At 44.9% G+C, this 23,843-nt stretch overlaps 1 protein-coding gene across 1 annotated transcript in view; it reads left to right on the plus strand.

Moving 5' to 3' along the window:
- Positions 1–15,490: 15,490 nt before the first annotated feature.
- LOC134490029 (cytochrome P450 2C5-like) overlaps positions 15,491–23,843 on the plus strand; it is a 48,571-nt gene continuing 40,218 nt past the window's right edge. Inside the window, exons 1-2 of the mRNA XM_063292912.1 lie at positions 15,491–15,758; positions 21,960–22,122. Coding sequence (XP_063148982.1) covers positions 15,582–15,758; positions 21,960–22,122 — 340 coding nt within the window. The 5' untranslated portion in view covers positions 15,491–15,581. The remainder of the gene's footprint in view (positions 15,759–21,959; positions 22,123–23,843) is intronic.

Raw genomic sequence — 23,843 nt, forward strand, 5'->3', positions numbered from 1 at the left:
TTGGGGGTGAGAATAGGTTTGCATCAGCTTATGACCAAGATATAAAAAAGGCTCAGAGGATTGAATTTTCTCTGATGCAATTACAAGACCATATTCTCCCAAGCATGCTTGCAGGTCATGCAGCCATGAGGATGGAAGGAAAGGACCTGCAATTAAAATGTCATCCATATAATGATAAACTAACAATTTTGGATATTGATGCCGAAAAGGTTCTAAAGCAGTAGCAACATAAATTTGACACAAGGTGGGGCTATTTAGCATCCCTTGTGGTAAAACTTTCCACTGATATCGTTGTGTGGGCCGGTCAGCATTTAAAACCAGCACAGTAAATGCAAACAACATTTTGTCTTTCAGATGAAGAGGAATAGTAAAAAAAACAGTCCTTTAAATCAATAATTCTTAATTCATAAGTTCTGGGGATTAAGTTAGGGTTAGGCATCCCACATTGTAAGGCGCCCATAGGCATGATAAGAGCATTAATAGCATGCAGATCATGCAACAAACGCCATTTTCCTGATTTCTTTTTAATGACAAAAACTGGTGTATTAAAAGGACTGGTTGTTGGCTCTAGATGACCAGCTAATAATTGTTCTTAAACCAACATGTGTAAAGCAGTTAATTTGCATTTTGGGCAAGGGGTTTTTGGCTTAAAACGAGTATTACTGGTCCCTCTGACAACATTTGCTCCTCCCCCCGGTGCCCTGTATTGTGCTTTAAAGTGTCCTGGCTTTCCACAATTGAAACAATTACCAGTAGGCTTGCCAAGGCGTCCCTTATGCAGAGCCATTGCTAAAGTCCCCATCTGCCAGGCATTAGTCCCTACCTCCAAACAAGCTTTTAACATGTCAGCCAGAGAATACTCTGGTCGAGAAATGATAGACTGTAAAGCCTTTTTACAGTCAGCATTGGCATTTTCTGCAGCCATGCACTTGAGAAGCTCATCAGCTGCTTCAGTATTGTCTTGAGTTTCAGAAACAGGGAAGGCATTTAAACCTTCCAATAACTCTTCTCCTGATAAGGTTCCAGCATGCATGGAAGCTTCAAACCCAGTTCTAACAGCTCCTTTGTACATCGCTTCCTCTTGTGATTCTACAGGTGCCACAACAGGCTGAATTAAAGGAGCAGGCAGTGTCAATTGAGGACCCGGGGTTGTTAATTGGGGTCTCTGAGTTGGTTTTAAAAGATATGGTGGGGGGGCGCTTGGAGGCGGCAACAAAGAAGTGGTGGTATTAGCATTAAATGCCTGAGCATGATACTCAGTCGCCTCCTTAATCTTCTTCCACAATGCTAACAGAGACATAGGAGCTCGAACACCCTCATGCAATTCTTTCCCTATTCTTATCCAATCTTCAAGTTCTAATGATCCCTGTTCTGGATACCAGGGACATCTACTATATACAGTTTTTAAAAGTTCCTCAAGTCTCTTTAAGTCTGTATCATAAGGCTTTCCTGTTGCTTTAATAAACGTATTCCTTAGCAGACATTTCAGTTCTTTGGCATGAACTTTCTGCCCTACTGAAAGTTTACTCCCCATACTCACGAAAGGGAACTGAAGTCGTCCTGCGATTCAGTTGAGGTGCACCGTAGCTATTCCAGCTGGTGAGTAAAGGGTTGCAAGGAATCACGTCGAGGGGGTCACTACTTGTGGTGGTCTCTCATGAAGGATACACAGGCTGCAAGTTTTCTCGGGATGAGAGCTTGTGGTCTCTCATGAAGAATGTAGGAAGAATGCACAGACACAACTTCCTCGGGATGAGAGCTTGTGGCGGTCTCTCATGAAGAATATACAGGACACATAGTTTCTCCTTGGGATGAGAGCCCCGATTCAAGCCGTAAGCTCTCTTTTATTATTCCCCCAGCTAAGCAAGTGCACTAAAACAGTAATTCACATAGCAAAAGGCTGATTGGTCTAAATAGCAATGCATACCTCATGTAACCCCCCTGATAGCCTCCTGGCACAGCTCAGGTTACAGCTCCTGTTGCCTTGTGAGGAAAGTTTTTGCTACAACCTTATCCACTATGGAAGTTCAAGGAAGGTTCAATGTAAATAAGCATCTCGCACAGCTGTTGTGGTTTGCCAACCAACAGCATAGCATGCAATGCTCTCTACAATTTCACATGCCAGTAAGGTAATGCTCAAGATCTTGCAAGGTAGACTTCAGCAATTCATGGAGTGAGAATTGCCAGATGTACAAGCTGGGTTTAGAAAAGGCAGAGGAGCTAGGGACCAAATTGCCAATATCCGCTGGATAATGGAAAAAGCCAGGGAGTTTCAGAAAAACATCTACTTCTGTTTTATTGACTATTCTAAAGCCTTTGACTGTGTGGACCATAACAAATTGTGGCAAATTCTTAGCGGTATGGGGATACCAAGTCATCTTGTGTGCCTCCTGAAGAATCTGTATAATGACGAAGTAGCAACAGTAAGAACAGACCACGGAACAACTGACTGGTTTAAGATTGGGAAAGGAGTACGGCAGGGCTGTATACTCTCACCCTACCTATTCAACTTGTATGCAGAACACATCATGCGACATGCTGGCCTTGAGGAATCCAAGACTGGAGTTAAAATCTCTGGAAGAAACATTAACAATCTCAGATATGCAGATGATACCACTTTGATGGCTGAAAGCGAAGAGGAACTGAGGAGCCTTATGATGAAGGTGAAAGAAGAAAGTGCAAAAGCTGGTTTGCAGCTAAACCTCAAAAAAACCAAGATTATGGCAACCAGCTTGATTGATAACTGGCAAATAGAGGGAGAAAATGTAGAGGCAGTGAAAGACTTTGTATTTCTAGATGCAAAGATTACTGCAGATGCTGACTGCAGTCAGGAAATCAGAAGACGCTTAATCCTTGGGAGAAGAGCAATGACAAATCTCAATAAAATAGTTAAGAGCAGAGACATCACACCGACAACAAATGTCCGCATAGTTAAAGCAATGGTGTTCCCTGTAGTAACATATGGCTGCGAGAGCTGGACCATAAGGAAGGCTGAGAGAAGGAAGATCGATGCTTTTGAACTGTGGTGTTGGAGGAAAATTCTGAGAGTGCCTTGGACTGCAAGAAGATCAAACCAGTCCATCCTCCAGGAAATCAAGCCAGACTGCTCACTTGAGGGAATGATATTAAAGGCAAAACTGAAATACTTTGGCCACATAATGAGAAGACAGGACACCCTGGAGAAGATGCTGATGCTAGGGAGAGTGGAAGGGAAAAGGAAGAGGGGCCAACCAAGGGAAGTTAGATGGATGATATTCTAGAGATGACAGACTTGTCCTTTGGGAAACTGGGGGTGGTGATGATTGACAGGAAGCTCTGGTGTGGGCTGGTCCATGAAGTCATGAAGAATCTGTTGAGGTTTTCCTACTAATAGATTAAGCTGCTGTTGTACCTAGTCATTTTAGCTGGGTGAAAAGGTTGTATTAGATTGTCTCCTCTCATGTGCTTCATGCAAAATAGCCTGGGGGGAAGAAACCTGCCCGGACTTGTTCTTACTTCTTTTTTTTTTTCTCTGCCGGCAATGTAGCCAAGCAAGGCTTGCTCCAAAGGGGAGCTAAGTCCTTTAAATATGTTTTGCTTTTGTTTTGCTTTCTGTAAATAAATTATTTTTATAGAAATGCTTGGTGTGTGACTTTTTTGACCTCTCCTGGGCTAAAGGCTTTCCCAGCATCTGCCAACAGGTTATGGGCCCAGTGAGCAGCCCAGTAAAACCCAGAGAGAAAAGAGAGATCAGCTCCACACCTCATGGACAATTTAAAGGCAGGTAGCAAAGACCTGTGAAGATTTTCTTTGGAGCCACCTGGAGATTTTCCAGCAACTGCCGGTCTACAGGACAAAGAAGCTAGCTGAGGTGACTTGCAAAAGAAGGAAGAAGCCATGGCTACCTCCCAGCCCTCAGCAATGCCTCTGGAGCGCCTATCAGAGAGCAACTATTTGAATTGGGCCCTGAAGATGGAGATGTATATTCGCAGAGAGAATCTTTGGCTGCCAATTGGTGAGCAAAACCCCCCAAATCCCAGTGCTGAATGGCTGAGACAGGATGAGTGGGCTAGAGCCACCATTATCTTGGGAGCTGAGGACAATCAGCTAGTCCACGTGCGAGGCATGCAGTCTGCAAAGCAACTTTGGGACGCTTTGAGAGACTTATATGTAAAGGCAACAGCAGGGAGTAAAGTTACTCTGACGAAAAAGCTGTACAGAGCCTACCTTGCAGAAGGAGATAGCCTTCCTGAGCACCTGCATTATATTCAGCAGCTGTTTGTTGAGTTGCAGGAGAGAGGAATGGAATTTACACCTCTCACAAAATCATATATCCTCCTGTCCTCACTAAATGCAACGTGGGACATGCTGATCTGTACCCTGGAGGCTATGCCTGAAGCAGACCTCACCTCATCGTCTGTTACACAGCACTTACTCAGCACTTACTCGCTGAATGGGAGAAGAGAGAGGAAAGATCCCCCCCCCATCTCTTCTGGAAAGCTGCAAGACCAGAAAATGAGGAAGAAGAAGGGAAAGGAACCTGAGGCCACAGCGCTAGCAAGCCAGCGATGCTTCACTTGTGCTTCAGCTGGACATTTGCAAAGAGACTGTGCCATAAGACCCAAGAGTAGAAAGACAGAGAAGAACACAAGGGCAACACAGAAGAAGGCTCTTCAGACAAGCCAAATTGCACAGGTTGCTGAGAAGGGTAATTCTGATGTATGGGTGTTAGATTCTGGGGCCAATTGTCATTTATGTAATTGTAAAAGCTCTTTTGTGTCACTGTCTAAAACTGAAAGACAAAGTGTATCTTTGGCTGATGGGTCTGTGACCAAAATTATGGGACAAGTTGACTTGTATTTATCCTGCTTGGGAGAAACTGTAAAAGGTGTGTTGTATGTGCCAAATTTACAATCAAACCTTTTATCTGTAGCACAATTGGCTGCAACAGGGTATATCATAACATTTAAGAAAAATGGTTGTGAGATACGTAAAAATGGGAAATTGTGTGCTACTGGTATGTTAAAAGACTCCTTGTACATTGTACAAAATGCAAGGAAGCCAAGCTGCAAGGCTGCAGTTGGCAACACTCCATATCATGACCAATGTGTACACCTGATGCACAGGAGATTTGGTCATGCTAATTTCAAGTATATAGCACGAATGCCACAGCTGTGTGCTGACCTAAAGATAAAACCCTGTGATAAATACTTAGACTGTGTAGTTTGCAAAGAATGCAAAACACTAAAAGCTCCTGTGAGTAAGCACAGTGACAGAGTTACAACTAGACCTTTGGAAATTGTACACTCTGACATTATTGGTCCTTTTGCTCCAAGTCTTGGACAAGCAAGGTATGCAATGGCCATCATTGATGATTTCTCAAGATACACATTTATCTACATCTTAAAACATAAAGATGAGGCATTTGAGAAATTTAAAGGTTTTGTGACATGGGCAAATGGAAAATTCCCTAGGCCTGTATCTGCACTCCAATGTGATAGAGGAGGAGAGTACCTTTCTCACAAATTCAGAAGGTTCCTAGTGGAAAAAGGGATAGAACAAATTCTTTCTAACCCTTACACCCCTCAGCAAAATGGTGTTGCTGAAAGAAAGGGCAGAACCTTGCAAAATGCGATGGAATGCATGTTAAAAGATTCACGATTATGTTTTAAGTACTGGGGAGAGGCCATATCTACTGCCACTTATGTACAGAACAGGTTGTATAACTCTGTGATTCAGGACACTCCATTCCATTTGTTTTATGGTGTGAAACCAAAGGTAAACCATCTTAGAGTGTTTGGTAGCACTGCATGGGTTCACATCCCAAAACAGCAGAGAAGGAAAGGAGGCCCCACAACAAAGGAAGCCATCTTTGTTGGCTATGAACAAAGCCAAAGGAACTACAGGTTCATAATGGGAGAGAAATTAATAATTAGCAAAAGCGCTTCTTTTGCTGAACAAAACTGGGGGAGATTAAACTCTAGCTCTCCAGTTGATCTGACCACCACAAGAGAACAGCAAGGACTCGCTGATGGTGATTTTTTGCCTGATGAGGACATTAAACCAGAAAAGCAAACTGAAGATCTGTCTGATGCAATAGATGCTTCTCAGGAAAGTGATAGGAGTCAAAATTTAAGCCCTGTATTACCTCGCAGATCTCAGAGGAGTAATAAAGGCGTTCCTCCATCACGTTTTCAGGCTGAAACAGTAAAGGCTTTTCACATATTCACAGAACCTGAGTCTTTAGAACAAGTGAATGCTTTACCACCTGAGATTGCACAAAATTGGCATTCTGCCGTGCAACAGGAATTAGCATCCTTGAAAGAAAATAAAACATGGAAACTGGTAAATCTACCTCCCAATGAACGCTGTCTGGGTTGTAGGTGGGTTTTCAAACTGAAAAGGGATGCTGATGGCAAAATCCAAAAATATAAAGCAAGGTTAGTTGCAAAAGGGTTCACTCAAAGGAAAGATTTAGACTTTGACAAGACTTTTGCACCAGTTACTAAAGGTGAATCAATTAGATTACTGTTAAAAGTTGCTGCACTCAAGGGAATGTCAGTTAACCACTATGACATTCAGACTGCATTTCTCTATGGAGATTTAGGTCACAGATTATACATGCAGCAACCCCCTGGCTATGAAAAAGGGGAGAATCTAGTCTGTGAACTGCAGAAGTCAATCTATGGGTTAAAACAAGCTGCTAGATCCTGGAACCAAAAAGTAGATGAAAAACTGCAGAATTTTGGTTTTGAAAAAGGAAAAGCAGATCCCTGTGTATATATGAAGAAGGACAAACAAGGCTGTATGTATCTGTGCATTTATGTTGATGATTTGCTGCTGTTCACATCAACAGAAAAACACAGGCTTGATTTTGAAGCCTGCATGAAAAGCCATTTCATATTAAAAAGCCTTGGAGTTGTGACCAATTACCTAGGTTTGGAAGTACACAGAGACAAGGATGGTAGCTTTCTGTTAAACCAACATAGTAAAATTCAAAAGCTCCTAGAGGATTTTAATATGCAAGACTGTAAACCAGTCTCTACTCCGATGATAATAGATTTTCAGAAAGATATAGGAGAAATTCAATTAACTGAGGCAGAGAACTATAGATCTGCAATTGGAAGTTTACTGTACATTGCAAATCATTCTCGCCCAGATATCTCAAATTCTGTGGCCATTTTAAGTAGACAGGTAGAGAAGCCTACATCTACTGGAAAAGCAGCATTGAAGAGGTTAATGAGGTATTTGCAAGGAACAAAGAATTATTGCCTGAAGTTAAATGCCTCTGGAACTGAGAAATTGCAGGCTTTTGCCGATTCTGACTGGGGAGCAGATGTCAGTGACAGAAAATCCACTTCTGGGATTTTAATTCAATTTGCTGGATCTAGCTTAGGCTGGCATTCTAGAAAACAAACACTTGTTGCTCTTTCCACTGTAGAAGCAGAGTTTTATTCTCTAACACAAACCTGTAATGAGGTTACATGGTTTAAACATTTGTTAAAAGACATAGGCATGGAAGTGAACCAGCCTATAACTGTTTATGAGGATAATCAAGCTTGCATTGCTATGGCAAAATCTGAAGCCTGCAGAAATAGAACAAAACATACCGTTATTAGATATCAATATATCAAAGATATGATAAGCAAAGGAGAAATAATGTTAAAATATTGTGAATCAAAAGACATGATTGCTGATATTTTAACCAAACCCCTTCCTGTACCAAGACACAAAGAGTTGTCAGAGAAGATTGGTTTGCATCTTAATCTGTAGTATAAAAAGGGGAGTGTTGAGTTTTTCCTACTAACAGATTAAGCTGCTGTTGTACCTAGTCATTTTAGCCGGGTGAAAAGGTTGTATTAGATTGTCTCCTCTCACGTGCTTCATGCAAAATAGCCTGGGGGGAGGAAACCTGCCCAGACTTGTTTCTTACTTCCTCTTTTTTCTCTGCCGGCAATGTAGCCAAGCAAGGCTTACTCCAAAGAGGAGCTAAGTCCTTTAAATATGTTTTGCTTTTGTGTTGCTTTCTGTAAATAAATTATTTTTATAGAAATGCTTGGTGTGTGACTTTTTTGACCTCTCCTGGGCTAAAGGCTTTCCCAGCATCTGCCAACAGAATCAAAAGCAACTGGATGAATAAACAACAAATCAGGAACTGTATGGAAAAACAGAACGGGTGAATTTTTTGACATTATGTGGAAGTCTAGAAATATCTACACAGTCTTACCAAGTTTAAATTGCAAAACCAGATGCAATAGATTAGATACCACAAGAGCCATATTACAGGTGGTCCTTGTTTAATGACCACTCGTTCATAAGTTCTGTTCAAAGTTACGATGGTACTGAACGAGTGGTACTTATGATCTGTCCTTAAAGTTCCAGCTGTCCCAGCACTCCCATGGTTACATGATCATGTTTTGGGTGCTCAGCAACTGGCTCACACTTCTGACATAGGGTCCCACAGTCATGTCATTGCAATTTGTGGCCTTCACAGGCAGCTTCCAACAAGCAAAGTCAATGGAGAAGCTGGCAGGAAATCACACGTCACAGTCACTTGAGATCCTCACTTAATGACCTGCATGGTCCTCAAGCAGGACCGCAACTGGGACTGCCAGAACTACTGTCCTAAGTGGCGCGATCACATGGCTTTTTGACTTATGAGTGCATTGCTTAATGATGGAGTTTCCAGTCCCATTTAGCGTTGTTAATTGAAGACTACCTGTATCTGCAAATACATTCATTACCTATTCTTTTCCCTTCACTTCTAGTCCTTTGACTTTCCTATTATTCTGTCAGGGCAGCCATGCTCTGAATAAGACACAGACTCACTTAGAAGGTCTAAGGATTTCTGGTTTTATTAGAATGGAGTGCGTGCAAAGAGAAAGACGGGAATCCTTATGGGGTGACAGGGTGCCCTGTTTATACTTTGCTGGTGGACGTTGTGCTTCTCTACCCTTGGACCAGGATTGGATGGGTGCTTGAGACTGCAATGCATCAGCTGATGGGCGATCCCAGCGATCTCCTTTGTCTCCCTGTCTTCGTCCGGACCGGGTGCGTCCCCTGGGGAAAATGGGAAGGTGTTTTCCCGATCTTCCGATGGGCGTTAAGTCCTGTCTGATGGGCGCTCCCATTATGTTGGATATTCCTCTGTGGGCATGCGTGCCTGAGGGAGGTGTGAATGCATCCCCGGGGGAAATGGGAAGGCATTCCCCTTATCTCTTTATGGGTGCCGAGTCTGGTCTGAAGGGTTTATCTATTGTGTTGGGGGTTCCCTTCTAGATATGGGTGCTTGAGTGATTTAGGGATTATGCTTATCCCTTCCTCTTACCTAATGTGCATGTTCTCTGTTGTGATGCACATATGCCTTGCAACGGGGAACATCACATGCTGCCCCCCAAAGAAGATCTTAGGGTGCTGGTTTGGATGGGTATGCTTCATGGAAGTTCTTTACCAACCGTTTAGCTGAGACATGTTGATCTTGGACCCACTCTGGGTGTGGGAAATGCCTCCATTTGACAAGGTATTGTAGTGTGCCCCTTTGCCTCCTGGAGTCAAGTATTTCTTGGATTTCAAAATGTTGTTGCCCATCTATCATGATGGGTGGGGGCGGGGGGGGGGTTTCTGTGTGCCATTTTGAAGGGGTGGCTGGTTTCAGGAGGGCACAGTGGAAAACTGAGTGTATGCGCCTTAGATTGTGGGGTAAGTCCAGTTTGAAGGTGACTGGGTTAATAATTTCTGTGATGGGGAATGGTCCGATAAATTTGGGTGCCAGTTTCTTGGAGGGCTGTGGGGATTTGATGAACCTAGTGGAGAGGTAGACCCTATCTCCCACTCTGTAGTTGGGTTGCGCCGCCCTGTGATTGTCTGCAAACTTCTTGTATGTTGCTTGTGCATTGGCCAGGGCTAGCTGGATGATGGGCCAAACCGTACCCAGTTGAGCTGCCCAGTCATCTGGAGAACAGGGTGGGGTGTCTGGTTGGGGCAGTTCCGGGATTGGCACAAAGTCTCTGCCATAAACCACCTTGAAGGGGGTGTGACCTGTGCTTTGGTGTACCGCGTTGTTGTAGGCCACCTCTGCAAAAGGAAGCAGGTTCACCCAATTGTCTTGTTGGTAGTTGATAAATGCCCACAGGAACTGCTCCAAGGTAGAGTTGAGGATCTCTGTAGAGCCATCTGTGTGGGGGTGCCAAGCCGTTGACAGTGCTTGCTTCGTGCCAATGAGGTTTAGGAACTCTTTCCAGAACGTGGAGGTAAATTGTGTGCCCCTATCTGTCACCAAATGGTAGGGGGTGCTGTGGATTTTGTAGATATGGGTGAGGAACAGGCGTGCCAGTTGCTGTGCAGAGGGGATGGATGCACAGGGTATGAGGTGTGCCTGCTTGGAAAAATAGTCTTTTACCACCCAGATTATGGTTTTCCTTTGGCTGGGTGGCAGGTCGACTATGAAGTCCATGGAAATCTCCTCCCAGGGATGGGAGGGGCTTGCTACTTTCTGCAGCAGTCCTTGGGGTTTCCCCACCTTCCGTTTAGACCGTGCACATGTGGGGCAGGATGTTACGTAATCCTTGACGTCTTTTCTTAGAGTGGGCCACCAGAATTGCCTCCTGATTAAATGTAAAGTTTTTATGAACCCAAAATGTCCAGCCGTTTTATCATCATGGAAGCGATTTAACACCTTCGCTCTCAATGGTTCTGGTACATATAGGGCTTTTTGTTTCCATGCGATCCCATGCGTAATAGATACATGGTGTTGGTTGTTTTGCAACCATGTATCTTTTTCGAGGGCTTGGGCGAGTCTTTGTTGCCAGTCCTGTGAAATTGACCTGCACCTTCCCCCGTTTGCCGGTGGTTGCTCTGAGGTGCGTCGGGTTTTAGTCTGGCTGCATGTGACAGCAGGGCAGCCAAGCTGTGTGTCTGTCCATACAGTCCCCACAATGTCCGGTGCTTGGCCAGCATCTTGAGGTCGTCGGGAAAGGGCATCTGCCAGGAAGTTTTTCCTCCCCGGGATGAACTTAAGTTTAAAATTGAATCTGCTGAAGAATTGCATCCAGTGTACTTGCTTTGGACTGAGGTGTTTCGGGGTGCTGAAAGCCTCCAGGTTTTTGTGGTCAGTCCAGACCTTGAAAGGGCAGTAGGCCCCTTCTAGGAGGTGCCTCCACGTTTCCAGGGCTGCCTTGACCGTGAACGCCTCCTTCTCCCACACGTGCCATCTCCTTTCCGTTTCCGAGAACTTGCGGGAGAGGTACGCGCAGGGCTTCATCTGATTGTCAAAATTGCGCTGAAGGAGGAGCACTCCGATAGAAAAGTCTGAGGCGTCTACTTGTACGACAAAGGGTCTGGTGGGGTCGGGATGCTGTAATACTGGCTCTGCCGTGAAGAGGCTTTTTAGGCATTCGAAAGCCGTTTGACAATCAGCTGTCCAGTTTAACAGCGTCCCCGGGTTTCGTGATTTACGGGTGTCTCCCAGGCCCTTTGTCCGGAGGAGGTTAGTCAGCGGCAGCACAATTTCCGCTAGCCCCTGGATGAAACCCCTGTAGAAATTCGTGAACCCCAGGAAACTTTGAAGTTGTCTCCTCGTGCGCGGGCACTCCCACGCTAGTATAGCCTGGACCTTACTGGGGTCCATTTTGATCCCCCTTGCCGAGATCCGGTAGCTGAGGTAGTCGATTTGCTCCTTGTGAAATTCACACTTGGAGAGCTTTGCGTATAGCTCTGCCTTGCGGAGTTTCATGAGCACTGACTTTACAAGGCGTTCATGCTCAGCTTTGTTCTCAGAATAAATCAAAACATTGTCAAGGTAAACAAGCACCCCCTTAAACAAGTGGTCGTGCAAGACCTCATTGATTAGCTGCATGAACACGCCTGGTGCCCCAGCTAACTCAAAAGGCAGAACCCGGTATTGGAACGACCCCAGCGGGCAATTGAAAGCTGTCTTCCATTCATCCCCCTCCTTTATTCGAATCTGGAAGTAAGCTTTCCTGAGGTCTAATTTTGTGAATATTTTGCCCTTTGCGAGGTGGGCTAGAATGTCCTTTATTATGGGCAGGGGATATTTATTTGAAACGGACGTGGCATTGAGCCCGCGGTAATCTGTGCAGAGCCTGAGGGACCCGTCCTTCTTTTCCCTAAAGAGGACCGGGGCTCTGACTGGCGAGTTAGCCGGTTCAATAAACCCCCGCGCCAAATTCTTGTCAATAAAGTCCCTTAATGCTGCCAACTCCCTTTGAGTCATAGCATAAATTTTCGGCTTTGGTAAGGTTGCCCCTGGGATCAGTTCAATGGTGCAGTCTGTTTTTCTATGGGGGGGGGGGGAGTTTGTCAGCCTCCTTTTCACCGAAAACGTCGGCAAAGTCTGCATATCTGGCTGGCAGGCCCTCCGGGGTTTCTGCCTCCAGGTGCATTGAGGTCGTTGTCGCCCTCCCCATTGCGGCATGGGGAACCCAATCTCCTGTGGGTGCTTTGTAACGCCCGTCCGAAAAGGTGATCTCTCTTGTCATCCAATTTATTTGGGGGTTGTGATGTCCCAGCCACGGGATCCCTAGTATGAGTAGAGGTTGGCCCACCGGTGCCACGATGAAGGGGAGGCTTTCCTCGTGGTTGCCGAGCCTCATCGCAACTCTTTCTGTGTATTGGGTGACCGGGCCCCCTCCCGCTGCTGATCCATCCAACTGCGTGAACACCAATTGGTGCTGAAGTGGATAGCAGCAGAGGTTAAGCGCGGCCACCAGGTCCGGGTGCATGAGGCATTTCAAACAACCCGAGTCGATCAGCGCCCAAACCATCTCTGTTTTCCCCCCGTGGGCCAGGGTGACTCTCACATATAGGGTAGGACAGTTGTCACTCACCCCAAAGTCGTTGCACCCTTTGATATCGTCCACCTGTCTTTTGGCGCTCTTCAAGGCAGGTGGCTGGCGTTTCCCGCTGGTTCGTCACTTCCGCTTTCCTCGTCATTGGTGACGTCAGGGAATTCCCTTGCCGAGGTTTCCCCCTTCGCGGCTGGCCTTTTCTTTGGTGTTGGGGTTGGTTTGTTAGGAACCTTTCCCGGGCTGTCTCTTGCCTTTGCTTTCGGGCAAGCCGCCACCTTGTGGTTCGCCTCTCCACACTTGAAGCACTGCCCCTGGGCAAACCGGCGCTCTCATTCCTCCCACCAGGGTCGGGGCACCGGTGTCGCTGTAACACTGCCGGATCAGGGTCCTCTTGCTGTGGCTGCGGGTTGTAGGGACCTCTGGACATGCCGAAAGGTTTCTTGAGCGTTCTCCGCCTTTCCCGCAAGCCAAATCCATTCGCGGAGGGTGGTGGGGTCATCTCGGTTTAGTGCCCATCTTAAGACGGTTAAATTAAGCCCCTCCTTGAATTTTTCCATGAGGGTGGATTGTGACCAGTCCCGCACTTTGCCCGCAAGTGCTTGGAACCCGCTTGCGTAAACAGCCACGGAGCACTGTCCTTGCCTGATTTGCCATAGTGCTCTCTTCGCCATTTCGGTCTCGAGGGGGTCTCGGAAATGGGAGTCCAGAGCAACCAGGAACGCATCCACATGCTTGAGCTCTGGGGTGTCTGCCTGGCATAGATGGATGTACCAGTCAGCCGCCCTCCCCCTGAGTCTGTTGGCAATGGCGTTGATCTTTCCCTGTTCCGTCCGGAAGCAGGGTCCATATTCAGCCATGTAGTTCCTTGCGTTGATCAGGAAGAACGACAACGTGGCTGGGTCGCCGTTGAATCTTGCCACAAGGTCTCTCACTCCCATCGTTGGTGGGCTCCAGGGCACCTCTGGACGCGTGGTCCTTCCCCCCTCCGGTAGGAAGCTGTCGTCCCGATGTGGGGATTCCCTCAACCAGGCTCCAGGTGGTGTCAGCTCAGCATCCACTCGCCTCCAGCCTCTTCCCAGCTGATGCCCTGCGGAAGGGGGGGGAAGCCTCTCCCAGGCAACCCAGTACAGTGTGCTCTGGCGTGGTTGGCTCCCTCCTCCTGTGCTGCGCCCTGCCGCTGCAGCCACCATGCTTCGGGATCCAGCGGGGGTGGGGACGAGCTTCTGGTGCTCTGTTCGCACTCACCCCGGTCGCTGCCTCCGCGCTCCAGCACTAGTTCCGTGAGTAGCTGCTCGATCCGTGCCAGGCGTGCTTCCGTGGCTCCGCAGCACGCGTTCTCCTGGGCACCTCCTGCATCTTGCCCACTCTGTCGGTGATCTCCGCCGCTTGCTGTGGGTGCATTCCATTGCTCCCACGCCGCTTCGACCATCACGGGCAGGGATTCCCCTGTTGCGTCGAGGGTGACCCATTCTGCCTGCGACTCACCGGTGGTCACCCTGGTCATGTTGTGGCTCGGTTCCTCCCCCGCTGGGCATCCGCTGGCCCTTACCGCGAGGTTGCGGGTGCTGTCGCCGGTTCCTGGGTGCCGCTTCATCGCTGCGTTGTTCCCTCACAGAAAAAGTCTGGAAAGGTCCTAGCGAAAAAATTTTTTGGGGATTCCCATCTTTATGTCAGGGCAGCCATGCTCTGAATAAGACACAGACTCACTTGGAAGGTCTAAGGATTTCTGGTTTTATTAGAATGGAGTGCGTGCAAAGAGAAAGACGGGAATCCTTATGGGGTGACAGGGTGCCCTGTTTATACTTTGCTGTGGACGTTGTGCTTCTCTACCCTCAAGCCAGGACCGGATGGGTGTTTGAGACTGCGATGCGTCAGCTGATGGGCGATCCCGGCGATCTCCTTTGTCTCCCTGTCTTCGTCTGGACCGGGTGCGTCCCCTGGGGAAAATGGGAAGGTGTTTTCCCAATCTTCCTATGGGCGTTAAGTCCTGTCTGATGGGCGCTCCCATTATATTGGATATTCCTCTGTGGGCATGCGTGCCTGAGGGAGGTGTGAATGCATCCCCGGGGGAAATGGGAAGGCATTCCCCTTATCTCTTTATGGGTGCCGAGTCTGGTCTGAAGGGTTTATCTATTGTGTTGGGGGTTCCCTTCTGGATATGGGTGCTTGAGATATTTAGGGATTATGCTTATCCCTTCCTCTTACCTAATGTGCATGTTCCCCGTTGTGATGCACATATGCCTTGCAACGGGGAACATGACATATTCCTTGAAACAACTTTTTGAAACTGAATCTAAAGTGCCCTGCATGGTCCTGTTAAGTACAATACTAAATTTCAAGTGGTAAGTCATGCACAAACAGACAGGGTCAGAGTACATGAATGTTCATAATTAACCACATTTGCTTTGGCAGAAGAAATAGTCCATTGGGGAAGGGGGGGCGGTGGAATCCATAATAAATAAATAAAATAGGAAGGTTGAAGGCAACCAGAAACTGTGTTTAGGGTGGGGTTTCCAGTCATCAGTCTCAGGTTTGGGGTTTTTTTCAGATCAAGCAGGATTAGACTGTATAGATGTTCATAAAAGAGTTGAGATTTCAGTCTCCAGAACCAGAGAATAGAGATGTTGACAAGAACAGATGAGTAACCCAACTTGCTTAGAAAAGGAAGATTAGGAAATTCTGGGGATGCTTTTACACTGTCCGGAGACAGGATTTCTTTGAGCAAGTTCTTTTCCCCCATCCTTGCTCCCTTAAGCTGTTTATTGGATTTCTGCAAGAAGAAGGCCACAGAGAAGGATGGTGTTGGTTGGGGCAGTAGTTCTGATCCTTCTCGGTGTGCTCTGCTCCGTTGTCTTTGCATCTTTTCAAATGTACAAGAAGAAAGGAGAGCTGCCTCCAGGACCCACTCCCTGGCCCATCCTGGGGAACCTATTTCAGAAGAATATCCTGCCTTTGTACAAATCCTATTCTAAGGTAAGAAAGATTCTCGTTGCACTAGCTCCTTGCCCTTTTGGGTGACACAAAGTGGATGCTCACTGCCTGGAATGAACAGATGGACAAGCAAGGAGGCAATGTAAGTTGTTCTCTACTTGGCCTTGTGTAGTTCTCCATCATTTCCTTACAGGAAAGACAGATGTCTGTATTATTTTCCTGCCCTGAAATGTAATAAAGAATTAATATATTGCTTTATTCGCCTACTTAATGGTATTTATTTCTCAGGAAGAAGACTACGGTTGAAACTGCCTTAGGGCAGCTTACTCTAAAACCAGAACACAGTACATAATATCCATCCACTGAATTGGCTTTTTCTTGGATTTAGCACCGCATTTGGAGAAAAAATGTGTGTGAGCATTATAGTTCTGCAGTTGCAGATCTATCTATCTATCTATCTATCTATCTATCTATCTATCTATCTATCTATCTATCTATCTATCTATCTATCTAATTTGTCCCTGCCCATCTCCTCCCGTTGGGGGACTCTGGGCGGTTTACAACAATCAATTAAAAACAACAACCATAAAATACACAGTATAAAAATACAATAATAAATAATATAAATAAAGGTAAAAATAAAAATGTATGTATGTATGTATGTATGTATATAAGCATGTTATGGACCTCAGTACTGTATTTTGCAACTTTTAGCTAAAATGAAATAGAATTCAGTATTATCATAGAGTATTATAGGTGCATAATAGCTGTAGTGGGGTGATACACATCCTTTCCACCTCAGACACCACCTTTTCCTCTGGTTTCCTGGCAGTCCTAGCTATTATCTCTGACCATATCCCACCCAAGTTCCCAGAAATATTCTCCAGGTGCAGATCTTTCCTGAAGACACCATACATTTTAGAGGCTTCATTTTGGGCAGAACAGGAAATCCCTCTTTCGTCCTGATTTTCCAACCTGTTATTATTAGAGGACAATCTGACTGCTAAACTTAGCAAGTGGCATGATCTGTAAGGGCCTAGCCCTCCATGAACAGGGGTCCAGATAAATTTGAAATAAGGTTTTGGAATTAATTCTAAGACTCCTTCCTGTGGGAAAATGCTTTTGTTTTGATTTCTTTAAAAAACATGATAGGATGGGACTTTGAAGGTTGGACACTAGAGGGAACTAGAAAGAACTAAAGATTACAATTAACAGAGAAGAACACTTAAATTTGACTTACTAATACAGAATGGAGCAAAATATTTTAACATTCAACATATTGAAGGATATTTTTGAACAATGGATCCAGGAGTTAATTTTAAGAGTGTCTGCTTCTATAGACAGACTGTGTTTAAAAGATGTTATGGAAGAGGAATAAAATTTACCAGACAAGACTGAGACTGATCTGAAAGTGGATTTAAAAATGACAGGCTACAAGAATGATACAGAAAAAGATGCTTCGCTGGATATACAACTGAAACTGGCTGATGTCTTAATAATTGAAAGGGATACACAAATAAAAAAACAAAAAGAGTGACTTGGATAATCTTCCTATGTTGGATTTACAAAAGAGAGTTGTTAAAGCTTTGAAGAATTTTGTGAGAAGGGAGAAAGAAAAAATGAAAAGAAATCAAGTTTTAGGAAATTATTTGAAGGGACTAAAGATCAAGATTGTTAAAAGTTTTTGTTGTTGTTTATTCATTCAGTCACTTCCGACTCTTCGTGACTTCATGGACCAGCCCACGCCAGAGCTTGCTGTCGGTCGTCAACACCCCCAGCTCCCCCAGGGACGAGTCCATCACCTCTAGAATATCATCCATCCACCTTGCCCTTGGTCGGCCCCTCTTCCTTTTGCCCTCCACTCTCCCTAGCATCAGCATCTTCTCCAGCTGTCCTGTCTTCTCATTGTGTGGCCAAAGTATTTCAGTTTTGCCTTGAATATCATTCCCTCAAGTGAGCAGTCTGGCTTTATTTCCTGGAGGATGAACTGGTTTGATCTTCTGGCAGTCCAAGGCACTCTCAGAATTTTCCTCCACCACCACAGTTCAAAAGCATCGATCTTCCTTCGCTCAGCCTTCCTTATGGTCCAGCTCTCGCAGCCATATGTTACTACGGGGAACACCATTGCTTTAACAATGCGGACCTTTGTTGTCAGTGTGATGTCTCTGCTCTTAACTATTTTATCGAGATTTGTCATTGCTCTTCTCCAAAGGATTAAGCGTCTTCTGATTTCCTGACTGCAGTCAGCATCTGCAGTAATCTTCGCACCCAGAAATATAAAGTCTTTCACTGCTTCTACATTTTCTCCCTCTATTTGCCAGTTATCGATCAAGCTGGTTGTCATAATCTTGGTTTTTTTGAGGTTTAGTTGCAAGGCAGCGTTTGCACTTTCTTCTTTCACCTTCATCATAAGGCTCCGCAGTTCCTTTTCGCTTTCAGCCATCAAAGTGGTATCATCTGCATATCTGAGATTGTTAATGTTTCTTCCAGCAATTTTAACTCCAGCCTTGGATTCCTCAAGGCCAGCATGTCGCATGATGTGTTCTGCATACAAGTTGAATAGGTAGGGTGAGAGTATACAGCCCTGCCATACTCCTTTCCCAATCTTAAACCAGTCCGTTGTTCCGTGGTCTGTTCTTACTGTTGCTATTTGGTTGTTATACAGATTCTTCAGGAGGCACACAAGATGACTTGGTATCCCCATACCGCTAAGAACTTGTCCACACAGTCAAAGGCTTTAGAATAGTCAATAAAACAGAAATAGATGTTTTTCTGAAACTCCCTGGCTTTTTCCATTATCCAGCGGATATTGGCAATTTGGTCCCTAGTTCCTCTGCCTTTTCTAAACCCAGCTTGTACATCTGGCAATTCTCGCTCCATGAATTGCTGAAGTCTACCTTGCAGGACCTTGAGCATTATCTTACTGGCATGTGAAATGAGTGCCACTGTTCGATAGTTTGAACATTCTTTAGTGTTTCCCTTTTTTGGTATGGGGATGTAAGTTGATTTTTTCCAATCTGATGGCCATTCCTGTGTTTTCCAAATTTGCTGGCATATAGCATGCATTACCTTGACAGCATCATCTCGCAAGATTTTGAACAGTTCAGCTGGGATGCCGTGGTCTCCTGCTGCCTTGTTATTAGCAATGCTTCTTAAGGCCCATTCAACCTCACTCTTCAGGATGTCTGGCTCTAGCTCACTGACCACATCATAAAAGCTATCCCTGATATTGTTATCCTTCCTATACAGGTCTTCTGTATATTCTTGCCACCTTTTCTTGATCTCTTCTTCTTCTGTTAGGTCCTTGCCATCTTTGTTTTTGATCATACCCATTTTTCCCTGGAATTTATCTCCAATGTTCCTAATTTTCTGGAAGACGTCTCTTGTCCTTCCTATTCTATTGTCTTCTTCCACTTCCGCGCATTGCTTGTTTAAAAATAATTCCTTATCTCTTCTGGCTAACCTCTGGAATTTTGCATTTAATTGGGCATATCTCCCCCTATCACTGTTGCCTTTTGCTTTCCTTCTTTCTTGGGCTACTTCTAGTGTCTCAGCAGACAGCCATTTTGCCTTCTTGGTTTTCTTTTTCTTTGGGATGTATTTTGTTGCCACCTTCTGAACAATGTTGTGAACTTCTGTCCAGAGTTCTTCCGGGACCCTATCTACTAAGTCCAGTCCCTTAAATCGATTCTTTACCTCCACTGCATATTCCTGAGGGATATTAGTGAGCTCATATCTAGCTGATCTGTGGGTCTTCCCTAATCGCTTTAGTCTGATCCTAAATTCTGCAATAAGAGGTTCGTGACCAGAACTACAGTCAGCTCCAGGTCTTGTTTTTACCGACTGTATAGATGACCGCCACCTTTGGCTGCAAAGGATGTAGTCAATCTGATTTCGGTGTTGTCCAGCTGGTGAAGTCCATGTATAAAGCCGTCTCTTAGGTTGTTGGAAGAGAGTGTTTGTTATGCAGAGTGAGTTGTCTTGGCAAAATTCTATCAGCCTATGTCCTGCTTTGTTTTGTTCTCCCAGGCCATACTTACCTGTAATTCCAGGTGTCATTTGACTGCCCACCTTAGCATTCCAGTCTCCTGTGATGAAAATAACATCTCTTTTAGGTGTGTTGTCCAGTAGGTGCTGCAGATCCTCATAGAACTGCTCTACTTCAGCTTTTTCAGCATTTGTGGTTGGGGCGTATATTTTGATCACTGTGATGTTAGATGGCTTGCCCTGAATTTGAATTGAGATCATTCTGTCATTTTTTGGATTGTATCCAAGCACTGCTTTAGCCACTTGACTATTAATTATGAAGGCTACTCCATTTGTTCTGTGGTCCTCTTGTCCACAGTAGTAGATCTGGTGGTCATTTGATGTGAAGTGGCCCATTCCAGTCCATTTCAGTTCGCTGATGCCCAAAATGTCTATCTTTAATCTTGACATCTCACCAATAACCACATCCAATTTGCCGTGGCTCATAGATCTTACATTCCAGGTTCCAATGGTGTGTTGATCCTTAGAACATCGGATTCACCGTTCACCACCAGCACTGTCGGCTGCTAGCCGTCCTTTCGGCTTTGAGCTAGCTGCGTCATCACATCTGGGGCTAGTTGAACTCATCCTCTGTTCCTCCCCAGTAGCATTTTGACCATCTTCCGACCTGGGGGTCTCATCTTCCGATGGTATACCGACATATCTCTGGTTGTACTGATCCATTTAGTTTTCACGGCAAGAATACTGGGGTGGGTTGCCATTACCTTCCCCAGGGATCGCATTTAGTCTGACCTCTCTGTCATGACCTTCCCGTCTTGGGTGGCCCTTCACGGTTTAGCTCATGGCATCATTGAGGTGCTCAAGCTCCAGCACCACGACAAGGTAACGATCCTTTGCTGAGGCAAACAAGCATAAATAATGTAAAATAAAATAAATATGAAGGATATATCATATACAAAAACAAACCAAAAACATTACACAACAAGGAAATATATAAAAAAGCAAGCAAACAAGAAAAAACTGTAATTATAACTATATCTTGAGTTCACCTGATCTTGTAATTCTTTAAAAAAAAAATTGGTAAGCTTTCAAGGTTGACCAAGCCTGTCCAAGATTATTTTTCTGATTAACTGAATATATAACTTCCTCAAAAATTGCTAAATCGCACATCTCTTGTCTATGTTTCTTGAAGCATAACCACATGTTGCTTAAATAATTTAACATAGTAAATAATTCTTGTTATCTTAATAAGATCTCTCAGACCACTAACATTTAAAGAAATAAGTCTACATAACTCTCCCTTTGACTACATTTTTTTGAAAATTTCCCAGCACAAATGATAACTTCTCACATCCAGGAGATCTTCCATAACTTATTCCTCATCTTTCACTAGGTTACCTGAAGCTTTGGAGCATTTAGAGCATTTAGAGCCACTGTTCTTTTTTCTCCACCTTATTCCTCTGTTTCCTCCCTCCAAAACTTTTATACTGATAGCAAAGGCTTGCAGAAGATCCCTTCAATGAAGCTTCTCCTCAGTCTGAGGTGGGAGGTGGTGATGGCCTTGCTGGTCCCCTTTCCTGCCCTCTCAAGCCAAAAAACTCTTTATGTACACTCTCTACAACCTTTTGGACAGTTACAATTTAAATTTCTTCCTAACTTGCTGCAAGTACATATACAAAGTCCTCTAAGAATTAATACATTTAATCAGATTATTTCACTTCTGTACTTGATAGTTGTCCTTTATCTTGTCTTCTATTCATTAACAGACCTGTGTCTGAGTAGGCCAAGGACATATGCAACCCCATTCCTCTCCAACATAGTGTTGATTGTGACCTCTTGTGGAGACAGAATGGAGGTTTCCAGGTTATCTCCGTATAGAGACTGGTTTTAAGACATCTGTGCTAACATCCTTGATCTCTCATATCACAGTCTAATCAGTTTAAATTTCCAAGAAACACAGTTTGTGTTAACGTGGTAACATAAAAAACACTGGGAAAATGGTGAAAGATCTGTCCAGATCCTGGCAAATCTCTTAAGTGGGGGGAAAAAAAGAAAAAAAAAATAGAGCAATAAGGTATAGAGTTCACCTGAAGATACACATTTTCTATTTTTACTTTTTTACTGAGACTAGTTCAAGACTTTCACCACTATGCCACGGTGTTGCTCAAATGGTAATTACAACTATCTGTTACAGTAGTATAATTACTCAAAAATATTGTGGGCTGATTCATCAGACTTTTTTATTTCTGCCTTCAGCTTGCCAAGAAGTATGGCCCAGTCTTTACTGTGTGGACGGGACCAAAACCTCTGGTTGTACTCTGTGGATATGAGGTGGTAAAAGATGCCCTGGTGCATCATGCTGAAGAGTTTGGTGGGCGTCCTGATATCCCCTTTGATGTGAGAGTAACGAAGGGTCAAGGTAGGCTCTTTTAGCTTCCCTCATTTGTTTTGCCGATGCTTTCACTTCTAGATATGACTTATTTTACATGACCCATGGAACACAAATAAGAACCTTGGAACACTGCGTGCTTGGAGAAGAAGCATATCTTTTTCTTCCCTTGCCACGATCCCCACAAAAGCTACTAGGAGAATTCCAAAAAAAGTCCCCCATTCACATCATCTCTTTAGATGCAAACTGAACTTTCATAGAGTTGATTAAAAAAAAATGACACCCCTAGAAGAGAAAAGTTGAGCCACGGTCCCAAGGCAATTCAGCCACTGGTTTCCATAAGAATTCAAATAAGCAGAAAGTGGCAACACCTGGCTGACCTTGAATTGAAGTTAAGCATAGTTGGCTCTGATTATTCCTTGGATGGGAATGCCAGGAATGTAGGAGATGGGGAAATTAAAAAAAATATCTGGGGGGGGGGGCATTTTTGTATTGTTGCAAAGACAGCCATAAGGACATGTCTATGAAGTCACCAGGACTCAAACCTGACTTCACATTAATTATATTTATATAAATAGCAACATTTGTAGTTGGTTGACAATGTATTAAGGAATACATGAGGACAGAAAAGCCTCAGTTCTACCTATGTTACATCTTGAAGAGAGGAATGCTGAATAAAGATGACAGTCAGACAGTTCTGTGGCCAGATGAGGAATAGACACAAGAACAGCATATGAAGACTCTTTCCTTCTTCTGTCTTGGCCATTTGCCTTCGTGGTCCAAACAGACTCACAGATGCAAAGATCTAATCCATCTCTAACAGTCTTCAGAAATCTTCAGAAAAAAAGGGGAGGGGTCGAGAGAAAACAAAATCAATTAAGAATACTAATTTCCCCCGAAAAGGGTTCTTGTCAGAGAAAAACACTGCCACCACAATAATCACCAGGCTGAGTCTAATCTTTATTTTCTTATTTGCTTTGGTGGCAATATTATAGTTAGAAAAAAACTGTTAAAAGTTTTCTCTCTTCTTCCATGTCATGGAATTACTGGAAGAGGTGTCTGGATTCCTCCACCAGATATATTAGCTGCCTAACCCGGCAGCAGCCGACAATATGGGGTAGAAGTAAGGAACAAGGCAGAATGTGATCTCATGCGTACTTCTTCAAGGTTGAATTTGTTTGTCTAGACTGCACTGGAAAGTCAGCACTTTTCTTCCAGCAGCAAGAGAAACTCTGGCAGAACATGGATGTGAGATTTCCTTCCTTCCTTCCTTCAGAGGATAATGTGGTTGGAAGGACCATGGGGTCCAACATCCTGCTTGTGCTGGAGTCCACCGTCAGTCAGGCCCGCAACTAGGGTCTGTGTCACCCGGGGCGAACATGGATTCCGGGCCCATTTTGCACCCCCCAGCGCTCATTTTGGCGCCCCATCAGTGCGGCGCCTGGGGCACATGCCCCGGTTCCCCCCCGTCCCCAGTTGTGGCCGTGCCGTCAGTCCCCAACAGATAGCTGCCCAGCCTTTTGGTGAACGTATGTAGACAGGGTGTGCAAACCTCAAATATGGTTTGGAAAAAGGGCTTCAGGCCTCAGGGCCTCAACTGGGGGGTGGGGGCAAGTGGGGCATGTGCCCTGGGTACCTTGCTGGGGGGGGGGCACCCAGAAATGACAAAATAGTATATTTTTGCTCCTCACCAGCCCAGGTGACAGAGACCCTAGTTGCAGGCCTGTCAGGCCTCCCTGAGGGCAGCTGTC

This window comes from Candoia aspera, chromosome 2 (assembly GCF_035149785.1).
Source record: "Candoia aspera isolate rCanAsp1 chromosome 2, rCanAsp1.hap2, whole genome shotgun sequence".
Taxonomy (NCBI): domain Eukaryota; kingdom Metazoa; phylum Chordata; class Lepidosauria; order Squamata; family Boidae; genus Candoia; species Candoia aspera.